The 21,859-nt window shown below is 40.1% G+C and overlaps 2 protein-coding genes across 2 annotated transcripts in view; both read right to left on the bottom strand.

Annotated features, from left to right (window-relative positions):
- Positions 1–12,407: 12,407 nt before the first annotated feature.
- LOC114435124 (uncharacterized) lies at positions 12,408–20,623 on the bottom strand. Its single transcript, XM_028404691.1, has 10 exons — positions 20,523–20,623; positions 17,770–19,518; positions 16,869–16,971; positions 16,346–16,493; positions 16,123–16,170; positions 15,929–16,006; positions 15,429–15,566; positions 14,187–14,270; positions 13,924–13,974; positions 12,408–13,712 (listed from the first exon to the last, which is right to left on the bottom strand). The coding sequence occupies exons 2-10, from the start codon at positions 19,250–19,252 to the stop codon at positions 13,602–13,604; spliced, it is 2,244 nt and encodes a 747-aa protein (XP_028260492.1). The 5' UTR covers positions 19,253–19,518; positions 20,523–20,623; the 3' UTR covers positions 12,408–13,601.
- Positions 20,624–21,129: 506 nt separating this feature from the next.
- The window catches only part of anos1b (anosmin 1b), a 36,558-nt gene continuing 35,828 nt past the window's right edge, over positions 21,130–21,859 (bottom strand). The window contains exon 15 of the mRNA XM_028403987.1: positions 21,130–21,824. The gene's annotated coding sequence lies outside the window, so the exon portion shown is untranslated. The remainder of the gene's footprint in view (positions 21,825–21,859) is intronic.

The raw sequence follows: 21,859 nt of genomic DNA, 5'->3' as shown, positions 1-21,859 counted from the left end.
ACATATGTAGGCAAAAAAAAAACAACTCAGAAAAGCAAAGTTCCACTGTCAGTATATCACACACACACCTAGATATCACACCACATTTCCTGTAACAATAAAAAATACTCAATTTTTAGCAGTTCTCTTACCACTGATGTAATGTTCTAGGTCATGCTTGAAAGGAAGCACAGCATGGGGTCACATGGAGATATTCTTCACCTCTCTCTTCTGAACTCAGATAAAATGACAATAAGAAGATTCACTGAAGCTCCAGTTCAGCTCAGGGACTCATAATTTAATCTTCTTTCCTTATAGTGAAGAATTAAACTGTATAATGTTCTGTTTCTGACACTGGAAGTCACAGACATGATTTCACTCTCTCCACACCCGTCTACAGGCATCATCTTGTATCCTCCAGCTGCCGACTGCATGAACATTTTTACATAACACACACCTGTGAAAGAGGAACTATACAGCTCTCATAATTGCGAGCACATACTGGGAAGATAATTTTCTGTTTCACCGTGAAGATCTGTACCATCAGAGCTATTATTAACTTCTCAGCGACATGAGCTCAGTGGATTCCCACAGCCTGCATTTCACTCCTTTTGCTTCAACACATGACTTTTAAAGAGATTCCCATGTAGCAGTAAATAACCTCTGCTTTGTTGGTGTCAGCAAGACGAAGAATAATGTGGACGAGAAAGACAATATTGCTCCTCTGTGAGTTCATTTATTACATTGGTGAATCTCTGTTCTCATGTTCTTGAAGTCCTCCATAATAAATCATGGAGTGAAGCATGATGTCTCCATCCTGTCTGCTGTAGTACCAGTCCCTATGAGGATGATGGTCTAAAATGATGAAGCCACTTTCTCTGCCATATTTGTGTTAAACGTGTTTTATATGCGTGTAAAAGCAGAGTGTGAAACCATTATGGAGTCCATCCACTCTAGGGATGAGAAGCAACTGGCTACTACAGCTGATGTAAAAACACACCACACAGAGCTGCAGGCTCGACTTCCTGCTTTGAATGAAAGCTCCAGGGAAGCCTGGTCCCCACAGCAAGCAGAGCTCGTGGAGCTAATCCTGCAAATCATCATTACTGTGGGTTGTTGGATGAATTGATGATGAATACCAATAACTCTACAAGAGAATGTCTTGAAGTCCCACCGTCTGAATTTCTTGTTGCTCTATATGAACAGGGTCCTGTGGAACTGTAGCACAAACTGGAAAGTTTCTAAAGTTAAACAAGTCATTTTCAACACGGTTTCAGCAACCGTTGTAATTTTTTATCAAGTTTTGGCATTTCCATCTCACTTTTATGATGTGATGCTTCAAAATTAAAACATTAAAGGTAGGGTAGGAGATTTCATTCTGATACACTTTTTGTTAAATTAGTGTAACTTCTCTTTACAATCCGATAGCAACCAATTAGTTCGGCAGTTTAGCATTAAAACAAAGAATATGAATCATCTGTGGAAGCTATAAAACACTAAAAACATCAGCCAATCCTCCGAGTGGAGTATTGGCTGGTTGTCACTCTCTTCCTGCTCTGCGTACACCAGAGAGGTACGTGCATGATGGCCGAAGTCACAGACTCGTCTTCAGGTAATGCGATTGGAGGCATGGCTTCGGGGTGAGCTCCAAGAGAAAGGGGCGTATGTTTACTTTCAAAATCTGGCTGACTCTCACTGAGTTTTCAAAATCTCCTACCCTACCTTTAAAACAAGGTGATAGATAGGCTTTGAATATGAAGTATTTTGATCAATTTAAGTTGTAAAAATGATCTAAAAAAGGACATTCTGCTTTTTTCATTGTCACAAAATGTTCATTTGAAGCCTCTGTGTTGGTTTGTGAGGGACAGACGGCACACTTTCAGTAGCTTAACAAAAAAGGGGATTTTCACTGTCAAATACGCAGCTTGTAAAATGTTTCTGTATTATCCCTGTTTTACTGACCTACATTAACCAAAGAAGTGCAGAGAAGCTTCGCCTGCAGCTTTTCATGCCAGCAACTACAGCTGCTAATAATTCAAATGAGATTAAAGCAGGCATGTTAGGTGTAGTTAAACATTATATGACCATTCAAAAACTCTGCTTAGACCTACAAATCAGCCTATTTTCTTGTTTAATCCCAGTGTATGAGTTGTGTGTCTTCTCAATACAACAGAGCAGGGAGATATTGGTCAGGTGAGACTTTACTTTTCAGCATCCAGTTGAAATTAGTGCTCGTTGTTGCTTTTGCCTTCTCCTGTTCAGAGAAATTGGGGTTTTTCCTTGTCTTTTTTCCTTTGTTTTTTTTTTTTTTAATCCCTTCTCTCAATGCCAACACAAAGCATGTCTAATCTCCTGAAGCAACCCCAAGTGCAGGCTTCTGTTGAAGCAAGGATTTAGTAGGAAGCAGCAGCAGCAGCGTATTGACTTTAAATGGTATTTACTCATTTCCGGCAGCCATGTCGTTGACCCCTTGCAACCCTCTGCAACCAGCTTCAAGCATTTTTTTAATTTGTGTTTATTTATTGGGGGAGGGGGAACGGGGGGCAGAAAAGGATGGCACACGTGCATATAACATATTTGAGGCTTAGCATTGTGAGGAATGAGGATGTTACAACAAGGAACGGCCCATTTTTTTTAATCCTTCCTCTTCTGTGCTGCCAGTTACAGTTTTGTGTGTTTGTGTGTGTGTGTGTGTGTGTGTGTAATCATCCGGTGCTCTGGTTCTTGTCATTATTTGCTTCTTATAAACGTATTGGACGTGATCACATCCTTAATGTACTTTTCAGCAAGCTCGCAGGGTCTGATCGTTCAGATTCACAGGAGCTCCTACTCCACCCCTCACCCCCACCTCCTGTCCACTGTTTATTAGACTCAAGACACTAAAGGCTTCAGGTCAGAGAATTTCATTCAGAAACTCATGAATGAGTCACAGTTTGTAAGGCTATAAAAGTCCATTTTTCATTTTTACAGGGTTCATAAAAAGCCATTGATTAATCATATTTAACTCTGGCCTTAATGCAACTCTTAATGCCACCCTGGCACAATGCATCTAGTTTCTGCAGGGACATTTATGTTAAAGCGTCCAGAGTGTGGTACCATAACATACCTGTATAAAAGTAATGATTTGGACACCATCAGGCTGTGTGTGCATGTGTGATCTGACCACAATCCACTGTTGGTCCTGCTGCTGCGAGGTGTTCGCTCACTGACACTGTCTGTGTGCTACCTGTGACTTCACACTGCCACAACGGCATCAGAGCTTGTGCCACTCAGGAGTGTGTCTTGATATCAGTCACAGTAACAGTGTTCCGACTTTTGTCCAGGCCTGTTTATATATATTAGACATTGTATAGCCAGGCTGAGTCTGTCCCATCCAGTTCCTGGTAATAGAGGGGAGGAGTGCAAACATGTGATCGCTCTTTCCTTTGTTAAGGAGTACACAAAAACACAAAAACACACACACTGATGAGATATTCAGCAGAGATACACCTCTGTCATACTGCAAAGAATAAAGCCATATACTGAATAGATGTGTTTACAGAAGATAAGCTGTTAAAGGTAACCAGCAGCTCGATGACGAGACTGAGATGAAATCTATTTAGGTCTGTTTACATGCTGGAGCTCACTGTGCATTCTGTTTGCAACCAAAGAGGGAAGAAAAGGATTACAGAGAATTGAAAACAGAAGTGAATGCAGGTCACTTCACTGAGCTCCTCATGAGTTTTAGTGGATATGACTGAATATTATGTTCCTGCATTATGATTTCTCTTTGAATCTACACTATGCTAAATACTACCACTACTGTAACACAATCAGATTAATGATGCCTCCACACTGGTCTCATAAGTCACATAATTCCTCTCCTTGCTGTGTGAAAATCTGGCACTGGGCACAGAGACAGATGATAACGGGACTCCTCCATATTGTCACTGTGTGTGTATGACCAATTGTGTTTATTCAAGCTGTGACGCTGCACGTTTTGTACGTCTGATTGGATGCAGAAACCTGCTGCTTTTTGTTGATCCGACCCGTTTCATCCAACCTACAAATCCCAAAATATGTTTTTGTCTGCTTCTTTACTTAATGATAAGTGTGACAGTGAAGGTGTGCGGATGGGTGGAAGGTGAACAAGTGTAGAGACAGGCAGTGTGTGTGTCTGTGTGTGTGTGTGTGGGTTTTTTAACAGGGGGATTTATTACTTAAGTATCACAAGCATGATTAGGAAACATTGCCATCTGGTAGTTTGAGGGGTGCTGGGACACGTGCACATAAGCGTGTGTACACACACACACACACACACGCTAACAGGTGCACTCACACACACAGATAATACACATGCTAACAGGTGCACTGACTGACACACACACACATCAGTATGTCATAAACTTCACACACGCACACACATGCACCCATCATCCATAAACAATGCTTCAAATGTGATTTTGCTGCTGTGACATATTCTTCAACATTTAGGATTATTCATATAGCTGACTTCTTCACACTCTCCTAGTGTGTGTGTGTGTGTGGGGGGGGGGGGGGGAGGGGGGGGGGGGGGTTGGATCACCATCTGTCGTCTCAGGTGAGAATTAAAATGATGTCCATAAGGAAAAGAAATTGAATATTACTAGGCAACGCTCCTCAAGTGTCTTCTGTTGTCTAGCTGTTGTCTCGTCCACAAACACAGCTTAAGATTAGTTTGACCTTGAAAGCCACCGATGCACCGAGCTGCTGCTGCTGTCGGTGTAATTTCTTCTGCATGGTGTCTGATGCTTCATAGTTTAACTGTGATAAAGCCAAGCCCTAACAATATCTATAAAGTTATGTAGTATCATCTAATTGATGTAATTGATGACCACACAATAAGACATGTGGTAAGAAGAGTCAGACACAAGAGTGAATAAACACGTGAAAGTACCGCCGTGTAATCCACTGATTTCAGAACTGTATTCTGATTACCATGTCTTTAGACTGTAACTGTAACGGAATACAGTTACTCATATTTTGTATTCTAAATAGGTAACGTTGTTACTCCCCAACACTGCAGGCGGTAAACATGTTTACTTTAGGTCATTTTAACATGGAGGTCTATGGGGATTGACTCTTTATTGGAGCCAGCCTCTTGTGGCCATATGAAGAACTGCATCTTTAGGTATTTCCAGGTTCTCTGTAAGTGTGGATTTATCTTTGGGCAAATCTTGACATTTCTCTCGACATTGTTCATCTGACCTACTTCACAGTGGCTCTGTGTATTACTGAACAGCCGAGGAAAACAGTGTCAAGGCTGCAGTAGCTTAGATGAGCTGAACACTCACCTGCTACTATCGAATAAAAGCCACTTTAAATATGTGTTAACTGCTGCTTGTGAAAACAATACATGCAACTTCCAACAGATCATATGCTAACACACCGTGTCCTCAAACACATGCACATGAAGACAAACTAATATAATCCCACACGCAGATCTTTCATTTGAAAGCTACTCACTACCCTTAGTGAGGGAGGCGTGTTGAGAGGTTTTTGCCTACACACTGTGGAATCTGACTCTCCTCTTTGTGAGTTTAACCTGTCAGTCCTCCCAGCATGATATCCAGACATGACTCACCACCACAGCCCTGCATGTGTACACACACACACGCAGCTAGATGAGCAATTATAACAACAGTATGCAGGTTACACAAGGAGATATGCAGAACAATTCAGTGTTTGCTTCATTTGTCCTTATTAATGCATGACGTTCAATTAAAGCTCAGAAGACTCTGCACACATGCTACACTTAGTAACAAGATATCGGGGGGGGGGGGGGGGGGACATGCTGTTTGTGAGCATGCACACTCAAAGAAATGGACACACACGACAAAATGTTAAATTATAATTGGCTACAATAGAATTGAATAACTGAGATACCGTCTGTACAACCATACTGTTCATAATGCTCACTGTACATTTTACTCAGCATACAGTTACGTATTTAGAAGCAAAGAAAAAACAAGCATTAAGCATCCATATAAATCTATGTGGATAGACAATCAAGATTTAGCCTGCAGCTCTTTTGTGTGTCGTTCCACTGAGAGAGAGAGAAAGAGAACATCCTGGAGCTCAACAGGGTGATTATTTCAATCAGTGGACAATTGGTTGACAGGTGCAGGTGCACACAGTGACACACAAATGAAAAGAAAAGGCGTTTCCTCTTAGATCGACTGGAAACACACAAAAAAATCACGTTTCTATAGAAACAACCACACTTAGTTCATAGAATCAAGTACACATACACTGTTAATAAACATACACACACCATCATGAATAACCTAAGTTTCAGGCTGTGTATAGAAATCATTAGATCATTAGAAGTGCAAGTCAATAAAATAATGTAAACATCTTTAACATAGTACTTCTCTTGAGAACACTACAAATCACTGATCTGCAATGATACTATGTGTGTAGTTTGTGCTTTAACTGAGTGACCCTGTAAGCGTTTGATTTGCACTTTAACCTGAGGCATGTTATCTTGCAGTACACACACAGTATAACAAGTACAATTTTGTTTTAACACTTGTTAAGCATCATGGCAAAAGTGAAAGAAATAAGTTTAGACTTGAGAAAAAAGATTCGTAATGCCTAACAAAGCAGGAGAAACTTAACTTCATCAAAGGGCTGTGTGTGAGAGTCTTTATCGAGAAGTTCAAAGAGAGTCAAACAGTGCAGAAAACACAGATGACACATACTGGAAGTGTGTCATTTGATCACAAAACTAGAACTCTTAGGTTACAGAGATGAAAGAAACGAGAGGCATTGAAACCAAAGAACATGGTTCCCACAGTCAAACACGGTGGTGGCAGTGTGATGCTGTGGAATCTCTTCAGGGAGAAAAAGCATCATGAAAGTGAAAACCTAAAAAAAGCAGTCTGCAGCAAAACTGGGCCTCGATCAACGTTTTATCTTCCAACATGACAAAAGCTGAAGTGAAAGTCTCTTCTAGTGAAGAACTAACTGCACAAAGCCCTGACCTAAAAAACCTCAAACATGCTGACAACAACACAACCAAACAGGATGCTAACTGACTATTAGCATCAGGGCAGCTTATAATGCTGACCATGTTATTTTTAAGTCTGAGGAAATAAATGTGTTTCTGTGTACAAAGTGAAATAATGCAAGCTTCCTAAAAAAAACAAGTACATATGGAAATGTGTTAAAACCTCTTTGCTCTATTGAACAGCATGTTTATCTTCCACTATAGCACAAATAACCAATTTACACATGTTGTCTTTTCTGCCTTTTTAAAGACAAGGAGCTTCTTGCAGAGCAACCCTGGGTGGCTTCGGTTCAGAGACATTTAACTTTGTTGTGATTTCTCTAAAGGCCAGTGTCACAGTGATCAGGATGTTGTTGAGCTCTGTGCTGACAGGAGGAAGAAGGGGGTTACAGTAAAATGTGTGTGTGTCTGTGTGTGTGTGAGCGTTAGTGTAGAGGTTCTCCATCCACCTCAGCAACAATAGTGGCCGCTGGGGTTAACTACATCTTTCTTTCTTCCCACTTTCCTGCTGTTAGAGCCACAAAAACAAGCAGACAAAACCCTCTGTGATGTGTTATTGTGTCACAAAATAATAACAATGAATCATAGATTAAGTGCAACCTAAGACTTTTACCTTTAAGGAAGTCATCTAGCCTCACAATGTTTTTTATAATATATAGATCAGCTGTGACTTTCACATACAGAACACATTATGTCAACAGAAATGGAAGCTGTTCGGTCCATCTGCTGCCAAATTAGCTCATTTTAAGTGTCGATGTTGGTCACAGCAATGCACACAGTGCACAAACACCATTATACTCTGACAGAAGTGTTGTTGGAGGAGGGGGATGATGAGGAAGATTAAGACGTCCATCTGTTGCACGACACTGGGCTCAGATCAGCATGTGGACCTGCTGATCAGAATGACGCTCATGCTGCAGTAAGTGTAGATGGGATGCTACATATAGTGTGTCTTAAATAGAAAGAAAGATGATGATCAACATATAAATATGCAGTATATATAGTATACCAGCAGATGCGGACGTGTGATAGATGTACAGACAGTCTGACCCTGACTGACTGAATCAATTAATTATTCAGTGTATAAGTGGGCTGGCTCGGGAGAGTTTTGCATATGAAAAGGCCTTTAGAAAAGCAATGGTTCCATTAGTGATATTAAAGCAAAAACATTTTAACATCAAGCTTTCCCTGTAGATTATTATTAGGGCCTGTCTTACTGTAGATATTTGTATTGTGATCTGAACTCCATAGAATCTTTTAATAAAAGCTCTTAACTGCATCTGACATGAATTCCCTTGTATAATCAGTCACTGATGGTCATATTTTGTTTTTTTTATAAAGTCTGTAAAAGGACTGAGACACACTACAGTTAAAATAAAAACCCTAAATCTGACTTTTTATCATTTTTGTTTTAACTAAGTACTTGCAAAGTCCCTTATCCTTATTTATAACTTCCTGCTTCCTAACTCCTCATGTCTGTCTCTCATCCTTTAATCCAGCTCCACTAGTTATACATATTTCCATTCCTTTTTTAGAAACAAGTTCTTTCTTTCTTCCCCTTTCTTTTGACCTTCCTCTCAATTCCTCTGAAATTAATCCCTCCTTACAGCTTCTCTCTATCAATATTCTTTCTGCGTTTCTCATTTAGCTTCTGCAGGAAGGTTTCACAAAAATGAATGAAATGAAGTGAATACTATCTTAGTATCTGATCTGTGGACAGATACATGCGGTCAAGATGTTCTGCAGAGTTGCTTCGAATGTATGGATTGTCCCCATCTTTGGAAAATCGCCTATTAAACTGACAGAGAACTGTGCAGCACCCAGAAAAATGTCCGGGGTTCCAAACAGATCAGTTGTGGAACTGATGAGTGGTTCATCATAGAAGAGAAGACGTGATGAGGCAAAGCTCTGAGAACAGTGAGAACATTGAATCTAAATTTAGCCATAATAATCTGAAATGGAAGGAAATGCATGACAGGCAGCCATGACAGGGGTAATAACATAATCTGACTGGATGGTTTTACTTTGAAGGCAGCTGCCAGATGACCCCGAGAGTTATTTTCTGCGAGTTAATACTTCTATTATACTCTTTTGAGGTGAATAACTGGTGTGAGCACTGGCGATCTGACACAAAGAGCTGTAAGAGCAAAGGTTCAGGATCAGACAGAAATACATGAGAAGTTCAACTCAATGGCCTTTTCCATGTACTGGTGGTTCTATTGTACAGTTGCAATAACTGCATCCTGCATTGAACAGGACCAGGAATGTGCAGTATCAGGAACCCGTGCTCTTTAAGTATTAGTATTAGTATTATTATTCAATATACAATTATTGAAACTATTGAACCCCCCTCAATTGCATTTTTGGAGGCCTTAACATGCCCCAAAACGTACCAATCTTGGCAGAAAAATTAGTTCGGCCGAAAGATTTTGAAATTTGCTGACTTTTGAATTGCACATGGGAAAATGGCTCTATAGCGCCCCCTAACGCGTAGTCCCTCTGGCCGATTTGACACAGGATCATGAAAATTGGCACACATATGTATCACCCCAAGATGCACTCACATACTTCATCCAATCGAACTGAAATTCACTGTGTCCACTCAGGACACCATAGGGAATAGATGCATTCCAAAACTCTTCCAAAAGTGTTACGGTGTGGCGGGGGCGTGGCCTCAAAGTTGACCATTCGCCATTACAAAGGAACACTGTATTTTCTGCAGTACCACCAACACACTTCATGCAATGTGGACAAAATCTTAGAGTACTGCTATGGAATCAGGTCTGAACAGATATATATGCTAACAGGATGATAACAGGTCATAGTGCCACCTACTGGCAGCAGGAACTTTCTGTTGTAAACATGTTTGTTTTACATCTCTGGAAATGAGAGGAGAGGAGAGCATAGGAAACTAAAGCAGAGGAGAGGAGACTGCGATGGCCCTGTGGATCGCAAGGTGTGCGAGGGCCCGCAATGCTGCTTGCAGCTTTAATTTGATTTTTTTTTTTTTTTTTGGTCACAACTAAATTTAGGTGCATCAACTTAATACAATTACAGTACCCTTTTAACTTTTTTTGGTTTTTGTTTCTGAGTCTGACTTTAAATAGTTTCAGCTAATAAACTTCACAATCTCAGCTCATTGCAGGATCTAAGCTTCCAGCCATCACCATTGGCTGACACCCACCGCTGCACAGGGGATGTCACAACAGCTGCGTCACAACCGAGGAGCTGCATCACTCACATTTGGACACATTTGTAGAGTGATTGTGTCACCATGACTTAAATCAAGTGACACTTCACATCCCAACATATCTGCAGACCTCTGCAGACCACATTTTATTACCAGGCTAGCTAGTTAATCTTAATAACATCTTAATAAAATTAAATCTCACATATTTTACCTTAGGATCATAAAGCAACAGTAACAGTTTTGTACTCTAAAGGAGGCCACAGGCTGGAGCGAGTCTACCTGCCTCTGCTCTTCATTAAATTCTTTGAAAGGCCTTTTGTTTTGATGGAAATCAGGACTGAATACCTGCTGAAGATATAAACCGTGTACAGCTTCACGGTGCTCAAACCAAATATTAGACACACATGAGTCTTTCAACAGACTGTTTCACTGTGAGCTTTCTTCTAGCATTTTGGCACTTCACAGTATCACTATACCGCTTCTCACAGTCTGTCTCGATATGACAAGAGTAGCTCTGAGTTATCTGCTAATGTCAGAGTTTATCTATAATAGTATTTTTTTCAGTATCTGTTTGAGTTATATTTTAATGTCCTTTTCCTATTTGTGGGATGTGTTCAACATATTTTGTTTTATGTGCTTTTTATGAGTATTTTAAGCCCTGGCAGCAAACCAAACCTCCCTCAGGACAGTGAGGCTGAAGTTGAAGTTGGGGACTCCAGACAGATAGGCATCAGAAAGACGAGAGCGATTGTATTTAAAAGACCAACAGAGGCAAGTGGCCTGAAAGAAAAGACCAACTTAAGTCCAACTGGGAGATGAGCTCAGACTGATCCCTGCCAACATGTACCCACACAGAGAGGGAGAGAGCTGTGTACTCCTGACTCTTATCATCCTGTTAGCTACAGTTTCCCCACATTAGTGAGATAAAGCAGCACTTAACCTGCCTGTGTAGAGCTGAATTAGATTTAATGGGAGAGAAAGATGGAGATATCCTAATCTGCTCCTATATGTCTCCAGCTGGCATACAGCACACCTTTCCCTCAGCACTGAGACAGCGCTAAGTTTGTGAAGGTGGAGTAAGGAATGGTGATGTCTCCTCCTTCTATAAACTACACAAATAGTGGCTTATAGATGAATTGGTATTAACAGGCAATTATTCTGACTGCCAGAAGGGGGAGACAAAAGATCTCTGATGTGGCTTTAAGTTGCACATTTGTTTTATTAATAACGGTTATGAAAAACATAATGCTTAGAAAGAAGGTGACACCTGAAAAACAACATCAAAATTCCAACAACGTGCAGCGTTACATGTCATCTCAAACTCATTGTTTCATATACTGCTACATAGATCTAAAATGGATTGTTAGTTTCTAACTATGGGGTGGCATTTCACTGATGGCGTCAATGTTAATGGACTGATAATGGAAAAGGCTGTCTGCAATACCTTCAGTGACTCCCATAACAATAGCATGATACACTGAAAGTGCTGAATGTTCAAGTACAAAACAGGTGTCACAGTAGATATATCTGTGCAAATGTGGAAGAGGCTGACATGATGAAGCCCTGCAGTCACCTCAAAACGAGAGCCTGCCATTACATAATGCATATAATTAGCATAAACACGATCTGAAAAGGTCAACCAATTTACAGGCCTGTTTAATTTTAATCATGACATTAAAGTAGGCAGCTCTGAAGTACTCAAGTCTCAGAAACAATCCTGCATGGGTCAAGCATGACAGCAGGAGAATCCCCTGCTGGAGTCATGACACTCAACCTTTAAACCAGCCTCAGGGCTGCCAGCATGTTTGTGACCTTGTGCTCTAGGCAGAGGCCAAGAAAAATATAAAAGTAGTAAAGGTAAATAATACTGGCAGATGTAGGACTCCCTCTACTGGTAAATATATAGTAATGCAGTTGCTCATTATATTTTAATAAAATAAATGCTTCCTATCAGCCACTTATGCAAAACTCTGATTTTCAGATAGATTAAAGGATAAAGCAGATGATAAGACTCAGAGGAGAGGATTGATAGGATGATAATTTTACCTTTGAAGTTGCTATCAGAAGTAGAAGGACAGATTTAACCTGAAGGTCATCCACTCACTGAAAACAGGGATATAAAACAAGAATTTACTGCAGAGTCTTGCTGAGCTTTATTGATATCAGAATATCAAATTTACCTTTTTTATCTGTATCTCAAGGGCATCGATGAAGGAGGAACAGTGAGCACGGGCACTACTGGATGAATGGATTTTTATTCCAATCCTATCACTGTATGCAACTGTTTTTGCTATTTTGTTAAACATGTCGGAGAAAACCTGCGACAGAAAGTCCCAGCAGTATTGGACTTTTAATAACAACAATAAAAACATTGTGGTTTTTAGCAAAAAGAAAGCGTATGCAGTAGTAGGCCAGTAAAGGTACAATACAATCTGTAAATACATACGTAACTATGACAACTGATCCCGACTGGACAGAAGATTCAAAGAAAACAGCTGAGGTCCATTCGTTTCTCTGTTAAGAGGCCACTCTCTGTAACTGTAGCTTTCTGCATCCATGTGTAGCAGGAACAAAGTAAAGCTGAAGACCCTGCTTGGCTAAAAAAATAAAAATGGTGGTCCTTAAATCAGCAGCTTCTTATACAGCTTAATATGAGGTGTAATAACCAGTGTGAGAACCTGATGAATTCAAAATGCTTGTTCAAAAACTGTAAATAATGTGATGAAAAAAAAACATTTTATTAAGAAGGATTTTCAGTAACGTGTCAAAAACCTGACACCTTAAACAAGAATTACCTACAAAAGAAATGCTCTCCCTGTTTCAAGCCATTAGACTGTGTGGTGGGAAGGACAAAGTAAAAACAACAAGATAGGTACATTCAGTTGATATTCACTCTTCAATGGCATCTAACCGTGCAAATATCTGTAGCCCAAGAGAGTGAAAACAACTCAATCCTTCAAGTGTTAAGTGAACAGCTGGTCCACTAGCTTGACTCACATGTTATAAAACATGCTTAAAATGGTAAGTACGATCCTGCTGCAAAGTCCAGCATAAAATGAACAGTTAAAAATGTGGTTAGGTCTAAAATGGCCATCCAGAAGGTAAGGCCACTTCATTTTGGATGGAAGATCCATCATATTGGTCCAACAGTCAGTGTCAGCGCTCCACTGGGTCCTTTTAAGGGGGTCTATTTGGCCTCTAAGGATGACAAAGGTAGAATGGAAAAGCAGCCTGAAGTGTACAGGTCCAGAAATTTCTGAGGGTCAGTAGTGGGGGCCACGTCAGTAGTTCATTGGGAGAAAAAATCTGCTTAGCTACGAACTGTTATTGAACTCCAAAAGTGAACAAAAGTCAAAAGTGATATGACAGCAGTCAGTGAGCGAAGCCAGTGTGAGCCGTTATTCAGTCGTTCAGTCGACAGTCACACAGCTCCTTGTAGATTCTCTTGCGAATGCGAGGCATGTCCTCCTGACTGAACAGCAGAGGCTGCTTCACCGACAGACGACGGCAGTACTGATACATAGAAAGACAGACAGAAGGATAGTGATGTAAAAAAACCCTCATCCTCCATATTAAAGATGGACACTGACAGAAGCTTTCCCCTAGTGTGTTTGCCCCCTGTGGACACTGGAGACACAGATTTATTGTGCTTCTTTTTCTGTCAGCAAACAAGACAGATGAAGCAAAGAGAGGAGAAGAACAGTAAAACGAAAAATTGTCTCACCTCAAGGACAAAAACTCCACAGTCACTGTCGTTTTTCTGCTGAGGAATCCCCTGAGGAGTCACAGAAGTCACCGTCAAGCAGGGAGCAGGAAGAAAGATGTTTCTGATCTGTCTCTTTTTACATGCCTGCAACTTCATTATTTGACTTAATGTGTCTCCCTAACGCAGCAACAACAATAATGACTGAATTATTTGACTAATATCACCTGTGCTGTCTTTGTTTTTCAGAGAAAAGTATAATTAGAGTCAGAAATCAGTGTCACCTTGATGATGGTAATCTTCCAGCCTTTCTGGAAAGCTGCCTGTTTCTTTTCCCTGGCTTCAGACTGAAGATATTTCATAATGTTCTGAAAGGGAGCCACACACACACACACACACACACACAGAATAAACTTCTTGAGAAGTACGAAGAATATTCTTAACAAAAATATGGAGTGTGACAATGAATAGACACCCATTATCCTGGATGATGGTGACAACAATGGGAAGCCCTACTGAAGGATTGAAATCCAAACATACACACTTCAGGGTTTCTGAAACAAAAACAGTAACAGTACTTCGCAGAACACCCATAGGAGCCAAAGATTAAATTATATAAAGTTATTGTTTCTTTTCTGAATTTGATGTATGAATTTAGGTTGGACTGAAGAGATAAAGGCAGGAGCCATCTCTTGGCAGGTGTGGTCAGCAGGAGGACCTCTTCCTGCCAGGAAAGATATAGGCCTCACCATTATTAGCTGTTGTACAATCCTTAGTTAATCTTCTTAATCTTGATTTTGCCTGGAAAAATTATTCTAAATACTTTTTGTGTTTTGTGGCCCAGAGTAAATAACTTTAATTTGAATGGACTTTCTGTGCTTGGGTAAGTTAAGCGTCAAGACTAACTGCGCTGCCAAGTGGTTATAATGTAGGACAAAATAAGAAAAGAAATAACCACTACAACATCAGATCTGATGGACTACTGTGCACCTTTGGTGTTTATTTGCATTAATTTAGATCTGGAGTATTGTGTTAACAGGCAAAATTTGGAAATAAACAGACTGACAGGGCAGCAATATGAACAAATCTGGGTCAAATGCAGTAAGACAGTGTTGATGGTGTCTATTTGTTCACAGCCCCTGGGCTGCTATCCATTCAACTGATTGTTAGAATACCTGACTTCATGCTGTGATGATTCTTGGTTTATATGACCATTTTTGCACAGCTATTTAAAAAAGTTCCTTATCTTACAGTGCAGACGTTTGTCTCACAGTGACATATCATTTTTTTTGTATATGCTAATACATGGCTGAAGGCTGACCAAGGTATAATCCTTCACTTTATTCTGATTCATTACAGCCTATTGTTATCTATTCATTACAGCCTATTGTATCATTACTGATTCATTAATTTCTGGAACTGACAGAGCGCCAAAAAGCTTGATTACTGATGGTCTCGTCTCATCAGTGAGTTTGAGAAACTATGAACTGTAATCTCAAGACATCAACATGCACAACGGAACTCACATCTGTGGTATGTCTGAAGACGATGCCTTGGCTGTCATAGTAGCTGATGGTTTTGGTTGCCATGGTGACAGTGACAAGTGACCAGTGGATCTCTAAATGGATGGGAATAAGCAACAGCCACTTGGAGAAGAGGTCAGCCTGAAATGATACAACAGATTAGCGGAAAGGAAATATTAGAAAAAAAAAGCAAAAATAACATAAATATATAAATATCTGAATATGAGGCATTTTGGTCAACTTTACATTAAAATGAATATAGACAATCAAAATTTTTGTGTAATTTCCTAAACATTCCTAGAAATTACAAGACGCCTTTGAATCCATTACAAAATGAGTGGATTACGGTGTGGACAAGACATACACCAAAATATCAAAGTCTGTGGGCCACAGAGAGAGACTGACAGTCATGTAATGTGGTCTGCTGCAGCATGTAGAATAATGCTCTCGCTCAGTGTGGCACAGTGTGGACTCTGTCAACACTCCAAACTCTTCATTCTTACTTTTTTAGTCCATCTCTTGACACCATCATAGCCTTTAGCAACCAGCTGCTTGTGGAAAAAGCTGTTGAAAAAATGAACCTAAGAGAATGAAACATTAAAACTTAGTATGCATGAAGGCATCTTTTGAATCTGAATATCATTTCTAGTATCCATGATTGAGGATGACATAGGCTCATACACACAGACAGGTTTACCTTCTGCTCCGTTGCCTCCATAATGAGTTCTCCATACATGTTGATAATCTGATGAACACAGAGTGAAGTGAGGACATCACAAAAAAAGACTAATGGGATTTTTTCACTGAATTCATTCTGAACCTGCACTAAGCCACCTTTTCAGACTAATAGAATAAATCAAACCAACATTCTTTGACAGAGTAAGAGAAGCTGTGATGGTGAATCGAGAAGGCTACTTCACCTGATCGTTGAGCCAGTTCTGCTCCTCCAGTGTGCCGAGGTCCTCCAGACTCAGCATGTGTTTGTTGTGCATGACCGAGAAGCCTGCAACAGGGGCAGAGGCCAGCCCCGCCCGGTACCGAGCCATCTCCCCTTTAATATCCAGTCCACTAAAACAGGAGGGAGGGAGAAGAAAAAAAATACAGCCTCATTTTTAGATAAGAACCTCAGCTGTTAATTATCTTCAGTGACACTTAAGGGTATGTGACAGGCTTAGATAAGGACAGAGATGCCACAGGGTGGGAAAGTAAAAATAACAGAGGAAAAAAGGTAAAAAAAAAACACAAGTGCTGCAATGTGATGATAATTAAGCATTCCTGCTGCCATATACTGCAGCACAACTGGGTGGATTCTGAACAGCATTGATTAATATAGACGGTAATGATGTAGATGATAAAAGCTTTCATAATAAACCCAAAATTTCAGTGTAACAACGGATGATTAAATTTTACATTTGTACTCAAGGAGATAAGTTGTGTACTGACCTGTTGTGTAGGTCAGAGATGCCTTTCTTCAGGTGCTCCAGCACATCAGACTCACTTAGAGGAGTGAAACTGCCATATTTGATATAGAAGTTCTCCAGGAACTCTAAAACAGAGGACAACATCCTAACTTGATTATATGATCCATTAAATGAGCAGAAGCTAACTTCATCATCATTTATCCACTGCTGACACAGTATGTCTTAAACTGAAGCTTTTGGTTTGGTAAAAAAACAATTCTACTCAAACTGCTGGTAATTACACATCATAACCCACCGGTGACTGAGTAAGTACTTCCTATTAGAGCAAAGCTGCAGTCAAACTTCATTTTAGGAAGTCAAAACTATGTGTGCCTCACTTATTTGTGCTGCACTATTACAGTTCTCATGAATCTCCTGGCAGAATTCTATTTGTTTATGCATATTTTACACATGTGTGACCCTATGGTTAGGACAACATAAATTTGTTTTCCAATAGGAAGATCATTTAGACATCTATATTGAAGTTTCTTCTAGAACCCAGGTTCCGTATGCATTATTTTTTCCACATCCGCTGTGCTTTGCTCACACTTTTTGGTGCAAGTGACAACTGAAATAAAAATGAGTTTGTACATGGTGCCAATGACACGAAAGGATTGTCTTCATTCAAATAAGACATGCCATCAATCTTTTAACTTCTTATTCTTAACACGAGTTAAAGTCTGTGTTAATTATTGTTTCATGGACGGGGTCAAGAATGTGTGTCATATGACGAAAGGAAGCAGTGATACTCAGCAGGTGCTTCTGTCTTGTGTAAAAACATCAATCATTAACCTTGCTTCATTTGACTAAACACAGAGACTGATGAATGTATTCCTGTCTGTGTGCTACAAAATGCCTTTAAAAAAACATTACCCAAATCTTACCGTGGATCATATCCAAAAGCTGCTCCCGGCTTTCTTTAATCTGCGTCTTTCCATCCAACTCTGTTTGTTCTGATTGACTCTTATTAGACATTTCCATCATCTCATCCTTCTCCCAGGTGGCAGGAAGACAGTATAGCCTGTGGTCTCTTAATGCTGAGCTGTACTGCATCCTGTTCACTGTAATAGGAAGATGATTTGGAGAGAAAACCAAGGCGGAATAAGATGTTTCCACCTCCATAGGTGTGGATCCATCACTACGGTTTGTTGGTGTGGCAATATTTCCATTGGAAAGTGTTACTGGTAAAGAAACTTGGTCTGTTCTGTCAGAGATTAGGTCCACGTGCATCTCAGAGTCTAGGTCCACTGGAGCTCCTGATCTGGAAGCAGCACCAGACTGCCATGAGATGGATAGAGGTCCATTTACAGGTTTAGTCCCAGCCACGCTGTCCTCCTCGGCCTCCCCTTCGGTATCAGACAAGTTTACTGTGTCTCCATTTCCGAATGAACATTTAGCAGAGGTAGAGGCATTCTGATCTACATGGTGCATGTGTGAATGTTGGTGTACCCCCTGCACTAACACTAACTGTGCCAAGGGATCTGTTTTAGAATTGATGACAACACCACCTGCTTCTGTTTTTGATGCAGTCATGGAGCTTGTTACCCTACTGCCCGGACCTCTAACCCCTAGTACTGCACTGTCTGCCATCTCTGGCAATCTCATTTCAACATCACTGCTATTCCCCAATCCCTTTTCTAACACAACAGTAACCCCTGAGCCCTCTATCAACATATCCTCCTTTTTCTGAGCATTACCTAGCTCTGAAGCAACACAGTTCGTTATTGGTCCATCCTGCAAGGAGACAGGGATTTTGGCAGGGGTTTGTGACTGAGTACCTGGCACTGCTGCAGACATTTGCACCTTCTCAGGTGTGTCATCTTCATCATCAGCTTCCGCCACTCTCTCCTTAGACAAATCAAAGCTGTTAAATTGTGTCAGCTGACCCATATTTCTGTTTGGGGTATCCCCATTATTCCTACCAGCCCCCCTCCCTCTTCCCCTCCCTCTCCCTCTGCCCCTCCCTCTTTCCAAAGTTCTGACATGGTGTCCTGTACTGTTGGGGCCACAGCAGTCACAGGCCTTTGGAGTCCTCTTTCTGCCTGATGTACGGCCATTGACTGGGCCCTGAACAGGCGTTGGTGTCTGTGTAGAGGGCCAGGCTGATGTGGGGTTTGATTTAGTGCTTGGTGTTTTTGTTGCAGTTACAACAGGGGGTTCTGCATCAGCAGGAGTCAGAGTAGAGAGACGAGTCAAATCTGAGTTTGACGAATGGTCTAACGTGAGGTGTTCAGTAAGGTTTTGGGTTAGGTCCCGATCTGCACCTCCAGGGGGAGACACTAATGGAGGTTCTGTAGCAGGAACAGTTAGATGAGGTGATGCTGATGGTGTTGTTTTCATTGGGGAAGCAGAGCCGCTGTGAACCATGTCGTCCTCCTCTGGCTCTTCATCCCCACCCCCAACTCCTCCTTTCAGCACTCCAGTCCTCTCCTTCCCTGTTGGTCGTTTGGTCTGTTTTTCCCTCCTTAGTTATTATTCACCTGGTTTCCTACAGTTATTCTTCTGTTGAGTACCTTTGTTGTGCAGAGGAGTACTTGGTCTAAGTTTTTTTTTCACCATAAAAGGTATCAGTGCCAGCAGGCTAGAGCATGGTGGGATGAAGGTGCTCCTCAGTGTTAGAACATCATGGCCTCCTAATCAGAACAAGTGAAAAGTTTAAAAGAACAAAAAGTGAAAAGAAAAACAATGAGAGAACATAAATGTGTAAACCTGTCAACCAGAAGTTGTACAGATGAGGACAGATCATGAGACTTGTCTCGGAATAACACCATCACTGATCTATTTATCCTGCTGTTGGCCATGTGGAAGAGTATAAAAACTGACTAGAGAAAAACTAGAAAGTGAGATGTCACCTAATACATTTTTCTTTAGACCATTCGCGAACAGAAATATTGATGCATCTCCAATTCACAACTGGCTGACGGTTAAATAGAGCCATTTATTGCTCTACAAGTTCGAACCCTCCAAACGTTGCACATATAAGACACGGCGTACATTAACTACACTTCTGCTTAAAATAGCTCAAATGTTACCTTAACCTTTGCAAGTCTGGGCCTATTCTGGCCGTTTATGAATGCTTTTGGTTTTGTCTTAATATCCCACATTGAAAATATTTACCATACCCATGTTTGGTATCCTTTTTTTCAGCACAACCTCACCTATAAGATCTGATCGATAATATTTGTTGCATAGCTGCGAGACCTCACATTTCATGAGCTGCGCAACTATTATTTAGATAATAAATAATAGTAACTCATTAGCATCGATTAAAATGACAGAAGACTTTCAGTTAAGTCGTGGAGTTTAATGAAACCCGTTTGTCATCGGGCGAATTAAGCATGTTCACGCAGCAGTAACGAATTTAACTATCAAGCATATATTTGACTAAGTCCCTAGTGAGAATTCACAAAGTTTTGCTTAAGTTACTAATTTCATAGAAGCTAACTAAGTAGCTTGCTGCAGCCAAAACACAAGCGAAAACACAAAGCAGCGACAAAAACACATTTCCTCCATTTTCAGTCGGAAGTTGGAGGCGTCTAGAAACACAGAAAGAGCAGCAAGTCGATGCAGGAACAAATTGGGGTTTGAAAGAAAAACAAGCCATTGCAAAAAGTGAAATGGCGCCGTTATACACTACCTTGTCTATGAAATAACAAGCAGAGTTTCGCCTAGCCACGATTAGAAGAATCAACAATCAAAGCTGTTGTCGCTCATTGATTACGTCACCGCATCGGGTTTCTTCGGCTGCATCCGGAAGCTTCTTCTTCTTCTTGTAAAACTCCGGCAGATATAAATGCCTTACCGCAAAATGCTGCCTCTCACAGGTCCTGATAGCTACTAACATATTTATCACACATCTTGAGCCTTTTTGTGTCATTTTCACTATATATTGTTAAACTTTTGGTGTACAACTATTATTTTTAGAGCTTACAAATGTAACACCAAACAAACAGTCTTATATAAAAATATAACAAAACACTACTTTGAGCCATAAAAGATGATTTTTCTATTAATTATTATATTTTATCATTATTTGATGTTGATAAATGAATACTTAAAAAACAAATGGTGTATTTATAACCTTTAATAAAAAAACAGGAAATAAACAATAAATAAAACTAACAGTGAAAACATAAATGAATTAACTAAATTATTAACAGTATAAAGATTACATAGAGATAGAATATTAACATAATCACTGGCAGTATGACACCAGCTAACAACTTCAAAGAAATGACATGACTTTAGCAAAACAAACAAGTATACTACAGGTATAGCTATATTTTACTGTGTGAAAGCGACACATATTATTGTTATGTAGTGTGATGTGAATTCATTCTGCACTCAAAACAAACATTTTTTTTAAACATATAAACAAAATATGAAAATATCTGAGCTTACATCAAGACTTCTGCGCACAGGTACACCCACTAGTTTCATCTTAAGTCTGTTGCTATACATTACTATTTGTTCATAAGGTCAGTGCTATATTATTCTCTATAAGCATGATCAAAAATAACAGGCGTATTGTGTCTCTTTGTCATTTGGCTCCAGAGATGTACAGTGATTAGACACCGAACATGTACGAATGCAGCCGTGCAACAACAACTCTCACTTTTCACATAAATGTCTTACAATGCTGCTTCAATGAAAAACAGGAACGTGTTGTTAAGACTAACTGTAGTGTGTACAAGTGCAGTTATTTTTACATTTTTACAATAGTGAGTAAGGCTGTTACATTTTATCTCAGTTAGAGCACGCTTACACCCTTTGTGAAGTGAACAAAAAAAGACACAATCAAAAGAGGAAGAACATTTCATAAAAGAGAAATCTACTTCACAGAGAGGAACTGTCATGTTACAGTGAAAAACAGTATCAAAGGGGATGTAGGTAAAGATGACTGAGGAGCAGCAGACAGCATCAGCTTTACATTTGACGCCTGTAAGGACAGATTCATGAGAGACAGAAAATTAA

Source organism: Parambassis ranga, chromosome 4, assembly GCF_900634625.1.
Source record: "Parambassis ranga chromosome 4, fParRan2.1, whole genome shotgun sequence".
Taxonomy (NCBI): domain Eukaryota; kingdom Metazoa; phylum Chordata; class Actinopteri; family Ambassidae; genus Parambassis; species Parambassis ranga.
This window is presented reverse-complemented; position numbering and strand designations above follow the sequence as displayed.

Excerpts from the sequence above, each read along its gene's own strand:
- LOC114435124 (XM_028404691.1), bottom strand. The coding sequence starts at position 19,252 with ATGGTTCACAGCGGCTCTGCTTCCCCAATGAAAACAACACCATCAGCA. Across the intron at positions 16,171-16,345 it reads AGAACTGGCTCAACGATCAG|ATTATCAACATGTATGGAGA; the intron begins GTGAAGTAGCCT and ends TGTGTTCATCAG. Across the intron at positions 13,975-14,186 it reads GGAAGATTACCATCATCAAG|GGGATTCCTCAGCAGAAAAA; the intron begins GTGACACTGATT and ends GTGACTCCTCAG.